General features: G+C 41.3%; 1 protein-coding gene across 8 annotated transcripts in view; it reads right to left on the reverse strand.

Moving 5' to 3' along the window:
* Positions 1 to 13,323, reverse strand: part of DPF3 (double PHD fingers 3) — a 455,271-nt gene that overhangs the window by 123,887 nt on the left and 318,061 nt on the right. For all 8 annotated transcript variants that reach the window (XR_016314150.1, XR_016314149.1, XM_089686861.1 and 5 more), the window contains one exon: positions 2,421 to 2,487. Coding sequence is in view for 6 of the 8 variants with exons in the window: in XM_089686861.1 (XP_089542987.1) it covers positions 2,421 to 2,487 (67 nt within the window). In the remaining 2 variants the exon portion in view is untranslated. The remainder of the gene's footprint in view (positions 1 to 2,420; positions 2,488 to 13,323) is intronic.

Here is a 13,323-nt window from a genome sequence, read left to right on the forward strand (position 1 = left end):
GGTGTGATATGCATTACAGTGCGAAAAAAAGCAATTTTCACCATCATGCTGCTGTGCAGTGACAATAAGTGTGTGACATTTAAAGTTGAAAATTGCATCTCTCCCTGCTAAAGCCAATACTGCACTAACCTGCATGGTAAAATGCTGCACTTTACTGTGCAGGTTAGTGTGAACCTAGCCTATTAATTCACTGTGCAAATCTAAAACTGGCAAATCTTATCGAGAAATAAACTTTTTTTAATAGTTTTCACCACTGCTCATTTTGAGACTGTGAGGATGCACCCACAAATTCTGATGAGTAGAAAGAATATATATATATATATATGTATATATATATATATATCTATCATGAAAGTGTTGGGCTGTGCCTTTGTGGGAAAAGAGCTAAAGGGTACACAGGATCCTCAAGGATGGAGATTGAGGGGAACCACACAAATTCTGTTTGGAGCGGATTAAATTAAGCTTTTCGTTTTCTCTGGGTTTTGAAAGTCCCAAATCAGGGTCTTTTCGTTTTCTCTGGGTTTTGAAAGTCCCAGATCAGGGTCTGGAGCTCAGAAGCTGTCGAGATTTGGGTGGGAAGAAGCCTCCAATCCTGTGTCTGGGTCTTGCTAAAGACTAGCAGGCTGTGCTCCACCTTCCCAAGGATGCTGTGTGGTTGCAAGGGGCAGTCAAAATTGTACATGTGCGGTCTGTGACGGAACAGATAGAGGCCCTAAGCCTGAGGGCCAGAGCAGCAGGAAGCTATGAGCGATAGCTGTTTCAGGTGCAGAGGTTGCACAAGAGCTCAATGGTGAGAGTGAGTTTGTCAGTGGGACCAAAATAGAGGTCTAAGGCTCCATGTACAGGAGCCTAACCTAACCGCCGGCCGCTGGAAACCACAAATAGCTGCAAAAGCGGTACCATGATTTTGCTGTGGTTTTGCGTTTTCCCATGGTCCACGGTCAAAATGTTCCTATCCTGAACGTGATTCTTCCACATTCAGGGGAGGGAGGTTTAAACTCACCTAAACGTGGCAGCTCCTAAACGCTGCTAAAAGCCTATGTGTGCATGGACACATAGACTTTTATGGAGTTGAGTTTAGGAGCTTCGAAAAAAAAAAATGTCAAAAGCTCCTGAACTCAGGTATAGGAGTGGCTCGTGTACATGAAGTCTAAGTCTGAGACCTGAGAAGCGATGCTGTGGAACTAAGCTAGGAAGCTGTGGTTGTTTATTTTCATTTTTTTCAGTTATACCCCTGCAAGGGTTACCAATGTGTTGGACATTTTCTTTTCATTTAGTTAAAAGTGGGCCAACAGGCCCTAAAACATTATATCTTGTATGCACTGCATTCACTGGGTGAGCACTACACTTGAGCTAACAACCTCCCAAACATCACAACATATAAAATGAACCATGTTGGTTGTTGTATGTAGAATTGGGTATGAGCAGAAAAAAACACATACTTCCAGCAAACACCTTGTTACTAGGTAAAAATGGATCCCATAAATAGGTAAAAATAAAATATGTCTCATTGGTTCAACCTTCTCTCTCTTGCAGCCATGTGGACTAAGAATAAGGTGCAGCACTAAAGGAAAATAACCCCGTTATTGATCAGTACCTTGAATCTGCCTTTTCACTATCATGGCATAAACTGCCCACATGCTAAAGGGAATCAAATAGCAAGCAGCATTTTGCATGGCAGAGTTAAAGTAAACCTTTAGTTTGAGAAATGCAGAGGCTGCTTTTCTCCTAGTTGTATACATCTGTCTAACACTTTGGGGTCCATTTACAAATGTTTACACACAAGACACATTTCTCTAATAAGATTCAATTCAAGATTCAAAAATAAATGAATCCTGGGCGAAAGGTGTGTGAATCTTGTGTGTAAACTTTATAAATAGACCTCTGAGTTGCTGACCCAGAACAAGTATGCAGCTGTTTGGGTCAAAGTGACGTTAGCACTCCTGATCTGCATTCTTGATTCATGCAAGTTAGTCATAAAGTCAATCAGTTTGACAACAAAGTGGGTATTCTTTTGCAGAAGTCAGCTGTGGCAACCAATGTACTTCTCTTTAACTAGTATAAATCATAGTGTCTACAATGATTTTGTAAAACAATATTGTTTGTTGATTTTCAAAACAGTGTTTTGTAGTAATGATCCTTTGAAAGGTCATAAAAATGTTGAAAGTGACTTGCAATTCAGATATTGTTATAATGAATATATGCATTCTATTATATATGCACTAAGGTTTGCATATCTAGGCAACCTTAAGTATAAAGGCAAGCAGAAGCTAGCAGACAACCAAATAAAGCAGAATAGCTAAAGCAAAAACAAAATCAAAAATGACACAGCTGTGACACTTACTGATGGGTAACGAGCTGAGCACTTAGGAACAAACTTATAACACAAAAAGAAAATGCAAGAAGGGGGCACTACTTACTGTCGCATACGTAAGGTTTGTCATGCTCATCAAATGATGTATCATTCCTCCTCCTTCCACCACGAGCCTAGAATTTATAAGGAACATTTTTCTAAATGTTTATTTAGTTTAAGTCTATAAATGTTTTCACACAATATTCACACATTTCTAATTAAATTCAGTTGTAAAAATACAGTGCCTTGAAAAAATATTTATACCCCTTGAAATTTTCCACATTTTGTCATGTTACAACCAAAAACGTAAATGTATTTTATTGGGGTTTGATGTGATAGACCAACACAAAGCGGCACATAATTGTGAAATAGAAGGAAAATGATAAATGGTTTCCAAATTTTTTACAAACAAATATCTGAAAAGTGTGCATGCATTTGTATTCAGCCCTCCTGAGTCAATGCTTTGTAGAACCACCTTTCGCTGCATTTACAGCTGCAAGTCTTTTTGAGGATGTTTCTACCAGCTTTGCACATCTAGAGAGGGACATTTTTGTCCATTCTTCTTTGCAAAATAGCTCAAGATCTGTCAGATTGGATAAAGAGCGTTTGTGAACAGTAATTTTCAAGTCTTGCCACAGAATCTCAATTGGATTTAGGTCTGGCCTTTGACTGGGTCATTCTAACACATTAATATGCTTTGATCTAAACCATTCCATTATAGCTCTGGCTGTATGTTTAGGGTCGTTGTCCTGCTGGAAGGTGAACCTCCACCCCTGTCTCAAGTCTTTGGCAGACTCTAAGAGGTTTTCTTTTAAGATTGCCCTGTATTTGGCTCCATCCATCTTCCCATCAACTCTGACCAGCTTCCCTGTCCCTGCTGAAGAAAAGCATCCCCACAACATGATGCTGCCACCATCATGTTTCATGGTGGGGATGGTGTGTTCAGGGTGATGTGTAGTGTTAGTTTTCCACCACACATAGTGTTTTGCTTTTAGGTCAAAAAGTTAAATTTTGGTCTAATCTAACCAGAGCACCTTCTTCCACGTTTGCTGTGTCCCCCACATGGCTTCTCACAAACTGCAAATGAGACTTCTTATGGCTTTCTTTCAACAATGACTTGCCACTCTTCCATAAAGGCCAAATTTGTGGAGTGCACGACTAATAATTGCCCTGTGGACAGATTCTCTCACCTGAGCTGTGGATCTCTGCAGCTCCTCCAGAGTTATCATGGGCCTCTTGGCTGCTTCTCTGATTAATGATGTCCTTGCCCGCCTGTCAGTTAGGTGGACGGCCATGTCTTGGTTCTTTTGCAGGTGTTCCATACTCTATCCATTTTCAGAAGATGGATTGAACAGTGCTTTGTGAGATGTTCAAAGCTCGAGATATTTTTTTTATAACCTAACCATGCTTTAAACTTCTCCACCACTTTATCACTGACCTGTCCGGTATGTTCCTTGGCCTTCATGATGCGGTTTGTTTACTAATGTTTCCTAACAAACCTCTGCGGGCTTCACAGAACAGCTGTATTTATACTGAGATTAACCTCTTCACGCTGACGGTACACAAATATGCGGCCTCTCCATGGCTGGGCCTTGACGCCGAGTGACCGCATATTTGCGTACCATTTGTAAACAAATGTGCTGAGAGCGTGCGCCCTGCGTGCTCCCAGCACGTGTCAGTGTCCCACGGAAAGGTCCCGATCTTTCCTTGCAATTGGAACCTTTCCGATCATGTGACTGCCGTGACAGCCAATCATGGTGGTCATATGACCCTAAACCCTGCCACGCCTCAGAAACCCCAGGAGGCACCAGCATGAAGGGGTTAAAATACAGATGGATTCTATTTGACAATTAGGTGACTTATGAAGGCAATTGGTCCCACTAGTTTTTAGTTAGGGGTATCAGAGTAAAGGGGGCTGAATATAAATGCATGCCACACTTTCAGATATTTATTTATAAAAGATTTTGAAAACCAATTATCATTTTCCTTCCACTTCACAATTATGTGCCACTTTGTGTTGGTCTATCACATAAAATCCCAATAAAATACATTTACAATTTTGGTTGGAACATGACAAAATGTGGAAAGTTTCAAGGGGCATGAATACTTTTTCAAGGCACTGTATGAAAATAATAGGCAAATCTCCAAATTCTCTGTGAAAATATAACATTTGTGTTAAAAAAAAAAAATCAAGAGAGCAAATCAATCCACAGTTTAAATTGACTTGTCAGATCTGATCCTTTTTGGGAATTCAAAAGATAATGGCAGAGATTTATTAAAGCTGGAGAGTGAAAATCTGGTGCAGCTCTGCATAGAAACCAATCAGCTTCCAGATTTTGTCAAAACTTAATTGAACAAGCTGAAGTTAGAAGCTTACTGGCTACCATGCAGAGCTGCACCAGATTCTGAGTGCTCCAATTTTAGTAAATCTACCCCAATGTGTGCACAAATTTATCTGATCTATGACGAATCTCAATCCAGGCAAACATCATTTGTAAATTTTATGATTCATAGTAGTTTGGATGAAAGACCACTGATTTAGAAATACGATTTGTCCAAAAAAGATCAGATGTGCTCAAAATAGCAAACAGTATATTTTATCCAGTTTTCAGTAAGACAACTACTTTATCCCATCTCCCTTGGTGCCCTGTAATGATATAGGTGCAATCTAAGAAAGGGTGCCTGTCCCTGGCACCCACTCTCTCCCCCCACTGCAGTATGTCTTACTTATCTCTGCATTCCTTGTGCTAATGCTTGCCTCAGGCAGATGTTTGCAGCCAGAGACAGTCCCTCGCTAACAAACCCCCTGCTACTTGCAGTGTCAGGTGGGCTTGATTTGAGATGAGGTGTGCTCTGTATGACAGCTGGCATCGCAGAGCACTTAGCAAGATGGTATAAAGTATTTAATGTACTTTGTTTCATCCATAACTGAATACTGTAAATAAAGTTAAAAAAAAACTACTTTGTAACTAAAATGTAAATGCTAAATAAGATCATTTAACACCTTTGCCGCTGGCTGTAAAGCTGGTGACCACTGTAGTGCAGATAATCTGCCACTCAAAGAATCCAACACTTAGCGAATGTTGGATTCTTGGTCTCCTGATGTTTTCTGTCCTTCCTCCTTCCAGCCCCAAACATTACTCCTATGTCATGTTGTGACAATAGGGTTGGGGAGGACCAGGAATCAAAGAATCTTCAGAATCCAAGTGTTGGAATCCTGGTCTACTCCTCCACTCTGGCTCCTCCCAGTAGCCATTACATTACTACAGGACATAAAAGTGATGTATGAGATAGAAAGAGGAATCACAGTGTGTGGTGGGAGACCAAGAATCAGATAATCCCAGAAATGTCATATTTTGAGGATTCTTCAAGCTGAGGTTTCTCTTCAATGCTGCGGGGATCAGCAGCACAAGCAGGGGTGAGTATTATCTTCTTTGCAGGGGGTACATTAATTAGCATTTTTCCCTTGCCAACCATTGCTTTAACTGCTAATCCTAAAGCAAGTAAATTAAAGGAAGTCTTGACTGGCCCTAGGGCTTTGAATATTTTCTTTTGCAAGAGGACTAACAAAAGTGTGTTTGTTCCTTAAATGGGCTAAATATGGAAGTGTGCCATTGTAGTGGTGGCAAATTGCTACAGTGGCAGTGAGTGAAGAGGTGTGGATCTGTGCATTGGCGAGTGGACGTGGGGACATGCAGGAGAGGTGGTGAGAGCAGGGAAGTGGGTGCTTAATAGATAGTGGTGAGTGTAAGGGGTGGTGTGCAGAAGGGGAGAATCAGTCAAGACAATTAAAATCCTGTAATACGTTTGAATGTTTTGTTAAACACAGGTAGCTGCAATAGCATCCACATGAAAATGATTACAATTATTAAGAAGTGTCATTTGGTTTAGGGGAACACACACCTTGAACATGACTTAAAAACCCTGTCACCAGACCCAAATTAATTATCTCTCCCAAGTGGAAGAGGAATCAGCAGCAGAATGTACAATACTGATGAGCAGAGCTTTTGTAGTTTTGTTTCCAGCAGTATTAACATCTGGTGCACAGTCCTTGCAGCTGCTGCTGGGTCCCAGCTTAGCCTCAGAGTTCGCTCATATTGCACTCTTGAAGCTAACAGGAATGTGACTTGGGGGTACTGCAGATTGGAAAGCTAGGCCACTTACACAGAGAGTTCCAACACTCCAGAAGTAAACTAAGTAAAATGTGGGTTTAGTAACATTAAACATTCAACAGTAAAATCAGTTTGTATATGCAGTAAAGCATGCTTGTATATCCTCTGCATTGTGTAAAAAGGTCGTTTGATCCTGTTTTTTTCTACCCATCCTCTTCTTCTAATGTCCACTTCTTATCTCCTGATAAGACAGACTGAACCCGTAGCCATTCTGCACATGCTCCGTTTAGTGTGTGCTGCTAGAGAGGTTGTTTTTTTTTTCTTGGGAGAGTGCATTGATCAGCACAGGGCCAATCAGCACTGTCCAGACAGAGGTTAGGGGTTTTGCATCCCCCTAGAGCAGAAAGAAAACTCCTCCTACAAGCTTTAACCACTGTTCTGCTGGACACTGACAGGTCACAAAACTGATCTAACTGCTGATGAGAAGAGGTATTTACAGTGCCTTGAAAAAGTATTCATACCCCTTGAAATTTTCCACATTTTGTCATGTTACAACCAAAAACGTAAATGTATTTTTACTAGGATTTTATGTGATAAACACAAGTGGCACATAATTGTGAAGTGGAAGGAAAATGATAAAATGTTTTTAAAATTGTTTACAAATAAATATCTGGAAAGTGTGGTGTGCATTTGTATTCAGCCCCCTTTACTCTGATACCCCTAACTAAGATCTAGTGGAACCAATTGCCTTCAGAAGTCGCCTAATTAGTAAATAGAGTCCACCTGTGTGTAATTTAATCTCAGTATAAATACAGCTGTTCTGTGAAGTCCTCAGAGGTTTGTTAGAGAACATTAGTGAACAAACAGCATCATGAAAGCCAAGAAACACACCAGACAGGTCAGGGGTAAAGTTGTGAAGAAGTTTAAAGCAGGGTTAGGTTATAAAAAAATATCCCAAGCTCTGAACATCTCATGGAGCACTGTTCAATCCACCATCTGAAAATGGAAAGAGTATGGCACAACTTCAAAGACATGGCCATCCACCTAAACTAACAGGCTGGCTAAGGAGCACATTAGTCAGGGAAACAGCCAAGAGGCCCATGGTAACTCTGGAGGAGCTGCAGAGGTCCACAGCTTAGGTGGGAGAATCTGTCCACAGGACAACTACTAGTCGTGCACTCCACAAATCTGACCTTAAAATCTATAGAAGAGTGACAAGAAGAAATCCATTGTTGAAAGAAAGCTATAAGAAGTCCCGTTTGCAGTTTGTGAGAAGGCATGTGGGGGACACAGCAAATATGTGGAAGAAGGTGCTCTGGTCATTTGAGACCAAAATTGAACTTTAGCCTAAAAGCAAAATGTTATATGTGGCGGAAAATGAACACTCCACATCATCCTGAACATACCATCTCCACCGTGAAACATGGTGGTGGCAGCATCATCTTGTGGGGATGCTTTTCTTCAGCAAGGACAGGGAAGCTGGTCAGAGTTGATTGGAAGATGGATGGAGCCAAATACAGGGCAATCTTAGAAGGAAACCTGTTAAGAGTCTGCAAAAGACTTGAGACGGGGGCAGAGGTTCTCCTTCCAGCAGGACAATGACCCTAAACATACAGCCAGAGCTACAATGGAATAGTTTAGATCAAAGCATATTCATGTTTTAGAATGGCCCTTTCAAAGTCCAGACCTAAATTCAATTGGCAAGACTTGAAAATTGTTGTTCACCGACGCTCTCCATCCAATCTGACAGAACTATTTTGCAAGATGGTGGAAAGCTGGTAGAGACATACTCAAAAAGACTTGCAGCTGTAATTACAGAGAAAGGTGCTTCTACAAAGTATTGATCAGGGACTGAATACAGATGCACACCACTTTTTTCAGATATCTATTTGTAACAGATTTGGAAAACCATTTATCCTTTTCCTTCTACTTCATAATTATGTGCCATTTTGTGTTGGTCTATCACATAAAATCCCAATAAAATACATTTACACATTTTGTCATGTTACAACCAAAAGCATAAAATTTTAAAGGGTATGAATACTTTTTCAAGGCACTGTAGCAGTTTATATTTACTAAAATAATTGCATTTCCATGTTCTGTGTGTGTACTGTTGGAGACCAGATAAAGTGAATGTAAGGTCCTGGGTTTTGTAACACTTTAAGGGCTCATTTACACTTGATTAAACTTCAACACACATTAAAGCCCCTACCGCTTCAACATACTTTTTTTCTGTGTTCTTGATGCTTCAGTGATGCTTCGATGATGCTTAGAGAATGCTTCAGTGATGCTTTTTTGAAGCTTTAATGAAGCTTGGCAAATGCCATGTGTGTATTCATTTTTTATTTGTTTTAAAGGGGCCCTGTAGAACCCCAGCTCAGTAGTACCCCCACTCAGAAGATCCCCAGCTCATTAGTATCCATGTTCAGCAGATCACCTGCTCAGTAGTACTCCCAGCTTTGCTGATTCCCCACATGCAAATCAGTGCATAATTTGTTAGACATGCATTAATTTTGAATTTTGTGTTGCTATTCTGTCTCTCAGTGTTACAATACACCTACCATTCGATTTTTAGACTGATAATTTCTTTGTGAGTGGGCAAACATTCAAAATCAGCAGGGGATCAAATACTTATTTCCTTCACTGTAAGTATTGAAAATTAAAGTGAACAAATACCAATATCATTAGAATGTTATGAAATTGGCTATTTTCGGATTTAAGTGGCTCATACTAAATTCAGGGCAGCAATTCAAGCAAGTAGGTTTAACTTTACTGCCCCAAAATGAATAATGCAGCACATGAGCCATAAAATGGTAATTTCACCCAAAGCTAATATTTTCAGGGCTTAGGGTAGGGGTAAAGTTCTGAACATTTGTGATCAAGTGCTTGATGGTGGATTCTGTTTAGGCTTTGGGTCTGCACACTAACAACAGCCCAGATGGGTCGCTCTCACTCTCCTTGCTGGAGTTTTCATTTATTTTATATTTTGAAGAATATATCAGTAGCAGAGCACACCTTATGGTAGGTGGTTAACAGGGCCAAGAACAATTGAAAGAAATCTCACCAGTTAAATCCAGAAATGGAAACCAGTATGAGACATGACTGAAATAGTTTGTTTCCGTGTACACACCTCTTGAGACCTAAGTGCAGCAAAAATGAAAACACAAAAAGCAGCACAAGAGACATAAGCTGCAGTTAGGAGGCAATGTCCCTTGTGTTGATGCCTCTTCTGTTAGGTGAAATCATCCTCTGTCTATATCCCCTCTCCCCCGCCATAATCTTCTGGTGTGGCAGGGGTTAGCAGAACTGTGGAAGCTGTTAAATGCTCTCATTAAGAGCGCCTGATTATGCCCGCCCTTTCACCACCGCGATCCCATTCATAGACACTGTTGCTACAGCTTCTGAGAATTAAACTGGATCGATGAATGGAGAGCCTTTCAATCATCCACCCGTCCTTCATTCATAGTTCTTCTTTTATTCATAAAAGCTGTAGCATGATTTAAATAAATGAAGCAGTTGGGCACTCTTAAAGAGTCATTAAACCCACATCATTAAAAATAGTAAGTATGAGCCACTTAAATCAGAAAATAGCCAATTTCATAGCAATAAATGCCGTATTGCATGCTGTTGATATACTCAGTCACTATGGGATTAGTTTTCTGTATTCTGAAAAAAACCTGGTTGATCCTTATCCACGTCCTCACTGAAGTTGGGGATTTTGGAGAGCAGTGTTGGAAGCAACAGCAAATGTTCAGCTTTCAGTGTATTTTCTACCCTAAGCATTCCCTCCCTATCACATCTGAGCAGCCCATGCACTGGTGTAGCCAGCACATGTGGCATGTGACTGGGGATGGTCACTTTTTTTGCCACCCCACCCCCCCCAAAAAATGTGCAAAGGAATAAAGCAGCCAAACTGGGTGTGGTCGGATTGCATCAACAGTACTTATGCTTTAATAACTTTGCCATAAGTGAACATGTAACGGAGATGTACAAACCTCAGCACTCTCATTTTTTTTAAACTAAAACTGTTCTATTACATATGCTTTTCTACACAAAGCCTGCCTTAACGAAGAATGTAATGTTCTTTAGTGGTCACAGTACGAAATGTAAAACACTGTGAGGGACATTTACCAAAACTGGTTACCATAAAACAACTGCTCTAAATTATGTGTGCACCAATCAGCTTCTATCTTCAGCTTTTTCAGTTAAGCTTTCAAAATGAAAGCTATGAGCTGACTAGTTACCATGCACTGCTGCTCCACATTGTGATTTAGTTTTGATATTTCCCTAAGGACTCATTCAGACTTGCACCGAGACAGGTCCACTGTGCTGAGTCATGTTATGCTGTGTCTACATCCACTTTGGAGCTGTATGCAGGCAGCCCATAGAAGTGGGAATGCAGATGCTGCATGTTCAGGTCTGTGCACCTCTCCTGCCCGCATGTCAGATTTTGACATGTGAATGTGTCTGTGCAGCTGCTGCATGCACTACTTTGGGCTCTGAGGTGGATGCAGATAAATGTGGCTCAGTGCAGAGGACCGGTCTCAGTGCCCGTCTGAAAGAACCCTATGTGTCTGTAATACAGGGGTCAGAGTGTGTAATGCACAGGCCACTTTATATAGTGCAACAAAAATTACCCTCCCCCAAGCGCATATCTCCACTCACCTACCTGTTCAGTAGAAACTCCCCTTCCAGCACTGACTTCCCTCCCACCCCACTAAACATAGACCCCTCAGTACAGAGTTCAGTTTACATGTTAGTTGAAGCTGCAAACATATTTCACGTGTTTTCACCTTTAGGTTAGATTTAAACATGTGTCTAAATTTCCCTTGCCTCTAATCTCTGCTTCACTTCCTGATTGCACTCCAGCGGCTACTGACTTGCGGTGAGGAAGCGTTGCAACGCCTCGTCATCACCTGTTTTATCCCCATTAATGCTGACAATTGCACAGCAGCCGTGTGCATTGCACGTAGTTGCAGGGCATTTGTGGCGCTTCCCATTGACTTGCTTGTGTAGTGTCTGGCAGGAGGCATGTCGGGTCACACAGTGTTACTTGAACCATGTCTACATTATGACATCATGTAGTTCAAGTTCTGTAAAGCAGAGTCTCGTTGTTAGATTGGCAGCAGGGTTGAAGAGGAGCACACTGGGGACCCTGTTTTCATTCCTTGAATGTTGGACAAATGGGAGCAGGGGCAACAGAATCATGAAATATGCGGGCGGCCTCACCATGTGGCACCCCCCCATCCCCATCGGAGAAACTTACAATTTAGAGCACTTACCCTTGCTGGTCACCCCTTGTCCCGCTCTGCTATCCCCACCCATCAGTTGCCAGAGCTCCACATGAGAGGAAGTTGCCTCATATGAGCGGTGACTTGCTCTCACACTGAGCTCCAGCTTTTACTGAAGCATCAGGTGCAGGTTTACTGGTGGTGCTGCAGCTGTGCAGGGTGTCAGTTAGCCGGAGACACCCCCCCTCCCCCCTTTAGTGCAGCACTGTCTACAGGTGCTGGTGACTTCCCTCTCAATACGGCATATGCCCCCCCTAGTTTTGGCTCTGAGCCCATGTGACTATAGAGTCACGTATGGGCATATATGCACTGGTAAATGACAGCCCACAACCTCCCCCCTCCTTCATGCCCATTAACCAGCTAAACACAACACATCTTTGATGGTGGATTCACCTCCCTGTTGTTATAAGACCTAAGCTGGAGGGGAGTGACACAGCCTGTGACTGGCAGAAATCGGACCACACCATTTTACTGCCAAAAATAAAGAAATGATCTATTTCAAACCTATATTTATATGACAATTTGAAACCATTCATTGATATTAATTATGTTTACTCTGTATTCCAAAAGGCCGTTTTATTTTTGAACATGTGACCAGTAGCAAAGAACTAGAAGCTCCTTCAAACACTGTGGTATTTTGCTTTGAAACATATAAGCTTTTGATTCAGGACAATTCTTATTTTGCATATGTCTGAACCATTATTGCTATTTTTCCCATGCACATTAAAGATATCAAAGGTGGTAAAATAACTCCCCAGACTATATATATATATATATATATATATATATATATATATATATATATATATATATATATATATATAAAATGTATTTTTCTTTTTTTTTTTTTACATATTTTCATTTTAGATCACTTCACATATCAGTGTTATTGTTAAACGTATCGTGTCACTCGTATCGTGTTAAACGTATCGTGTCACTCGGGCAAGTTAGAGTCCGAATAATAGGCAATGGCAGATTCGGCCTACCTACATCTTCATCCGCCAGAATCAAAGCCTTATATATAGGGGTCTGGGCTGTCTTCTTCCCCTCCTTGCTGCCTGGATATTCCTTGGAACAGCTACCAGGAGATCTACTGCATTTCCCCATCTCTGCACCAGTCCTCTGCTTTAGGGTTGGTTCTGGGCTGGGAGGGGGAGAGTTGTCTGCCTGCGCTGTAGGCCTCTGTTGTGGGGTACTACTGCATGGTGCGGTTTTTCACTTTTGAACATTTTTATGCTCAAAAACACCTTCCCTGAATGCACAAGTGATATTTTATTTTCTGCCTGTAAACTCTCCTGCCACTAAACTCCTGAAAACGCCTATAGTGTGCATGGACACATAGGTTAACATGGAGGGGCATTTACAGGTAGAGAAAAATAAAAGCTCAAAACAGCTCAAAGTCCTGTAGAAGCAGCTGCTTTGAGCTCCAGTGTGTGCAGGAGGCCTTACAGACATTTGGTGCTGCGCTCCCACACAATAACCTATATATTATACACTGCACAGTTTTGGGCATAATTCATGCCAAGCGTCTATCACCTGTTATTTCGTGATCCATGTCACTTTATAC

Source organism: Staurois parvus, unplaced genomic scaffold, assembly GCF_062004578.1.
Source record: "Staurois parvus isolate SC_StPar_1 unplaced genomic scaffold, SC_StPar_1.0 ptg000414l, whole genome shotgun sequence".
NCBI classification, from domain to species: domain Eukaryota; kingdom Metazoa; phylum Chordata; class Amphibia; order Anura; family Ranidae; genus Staurois; species Staurois parvus.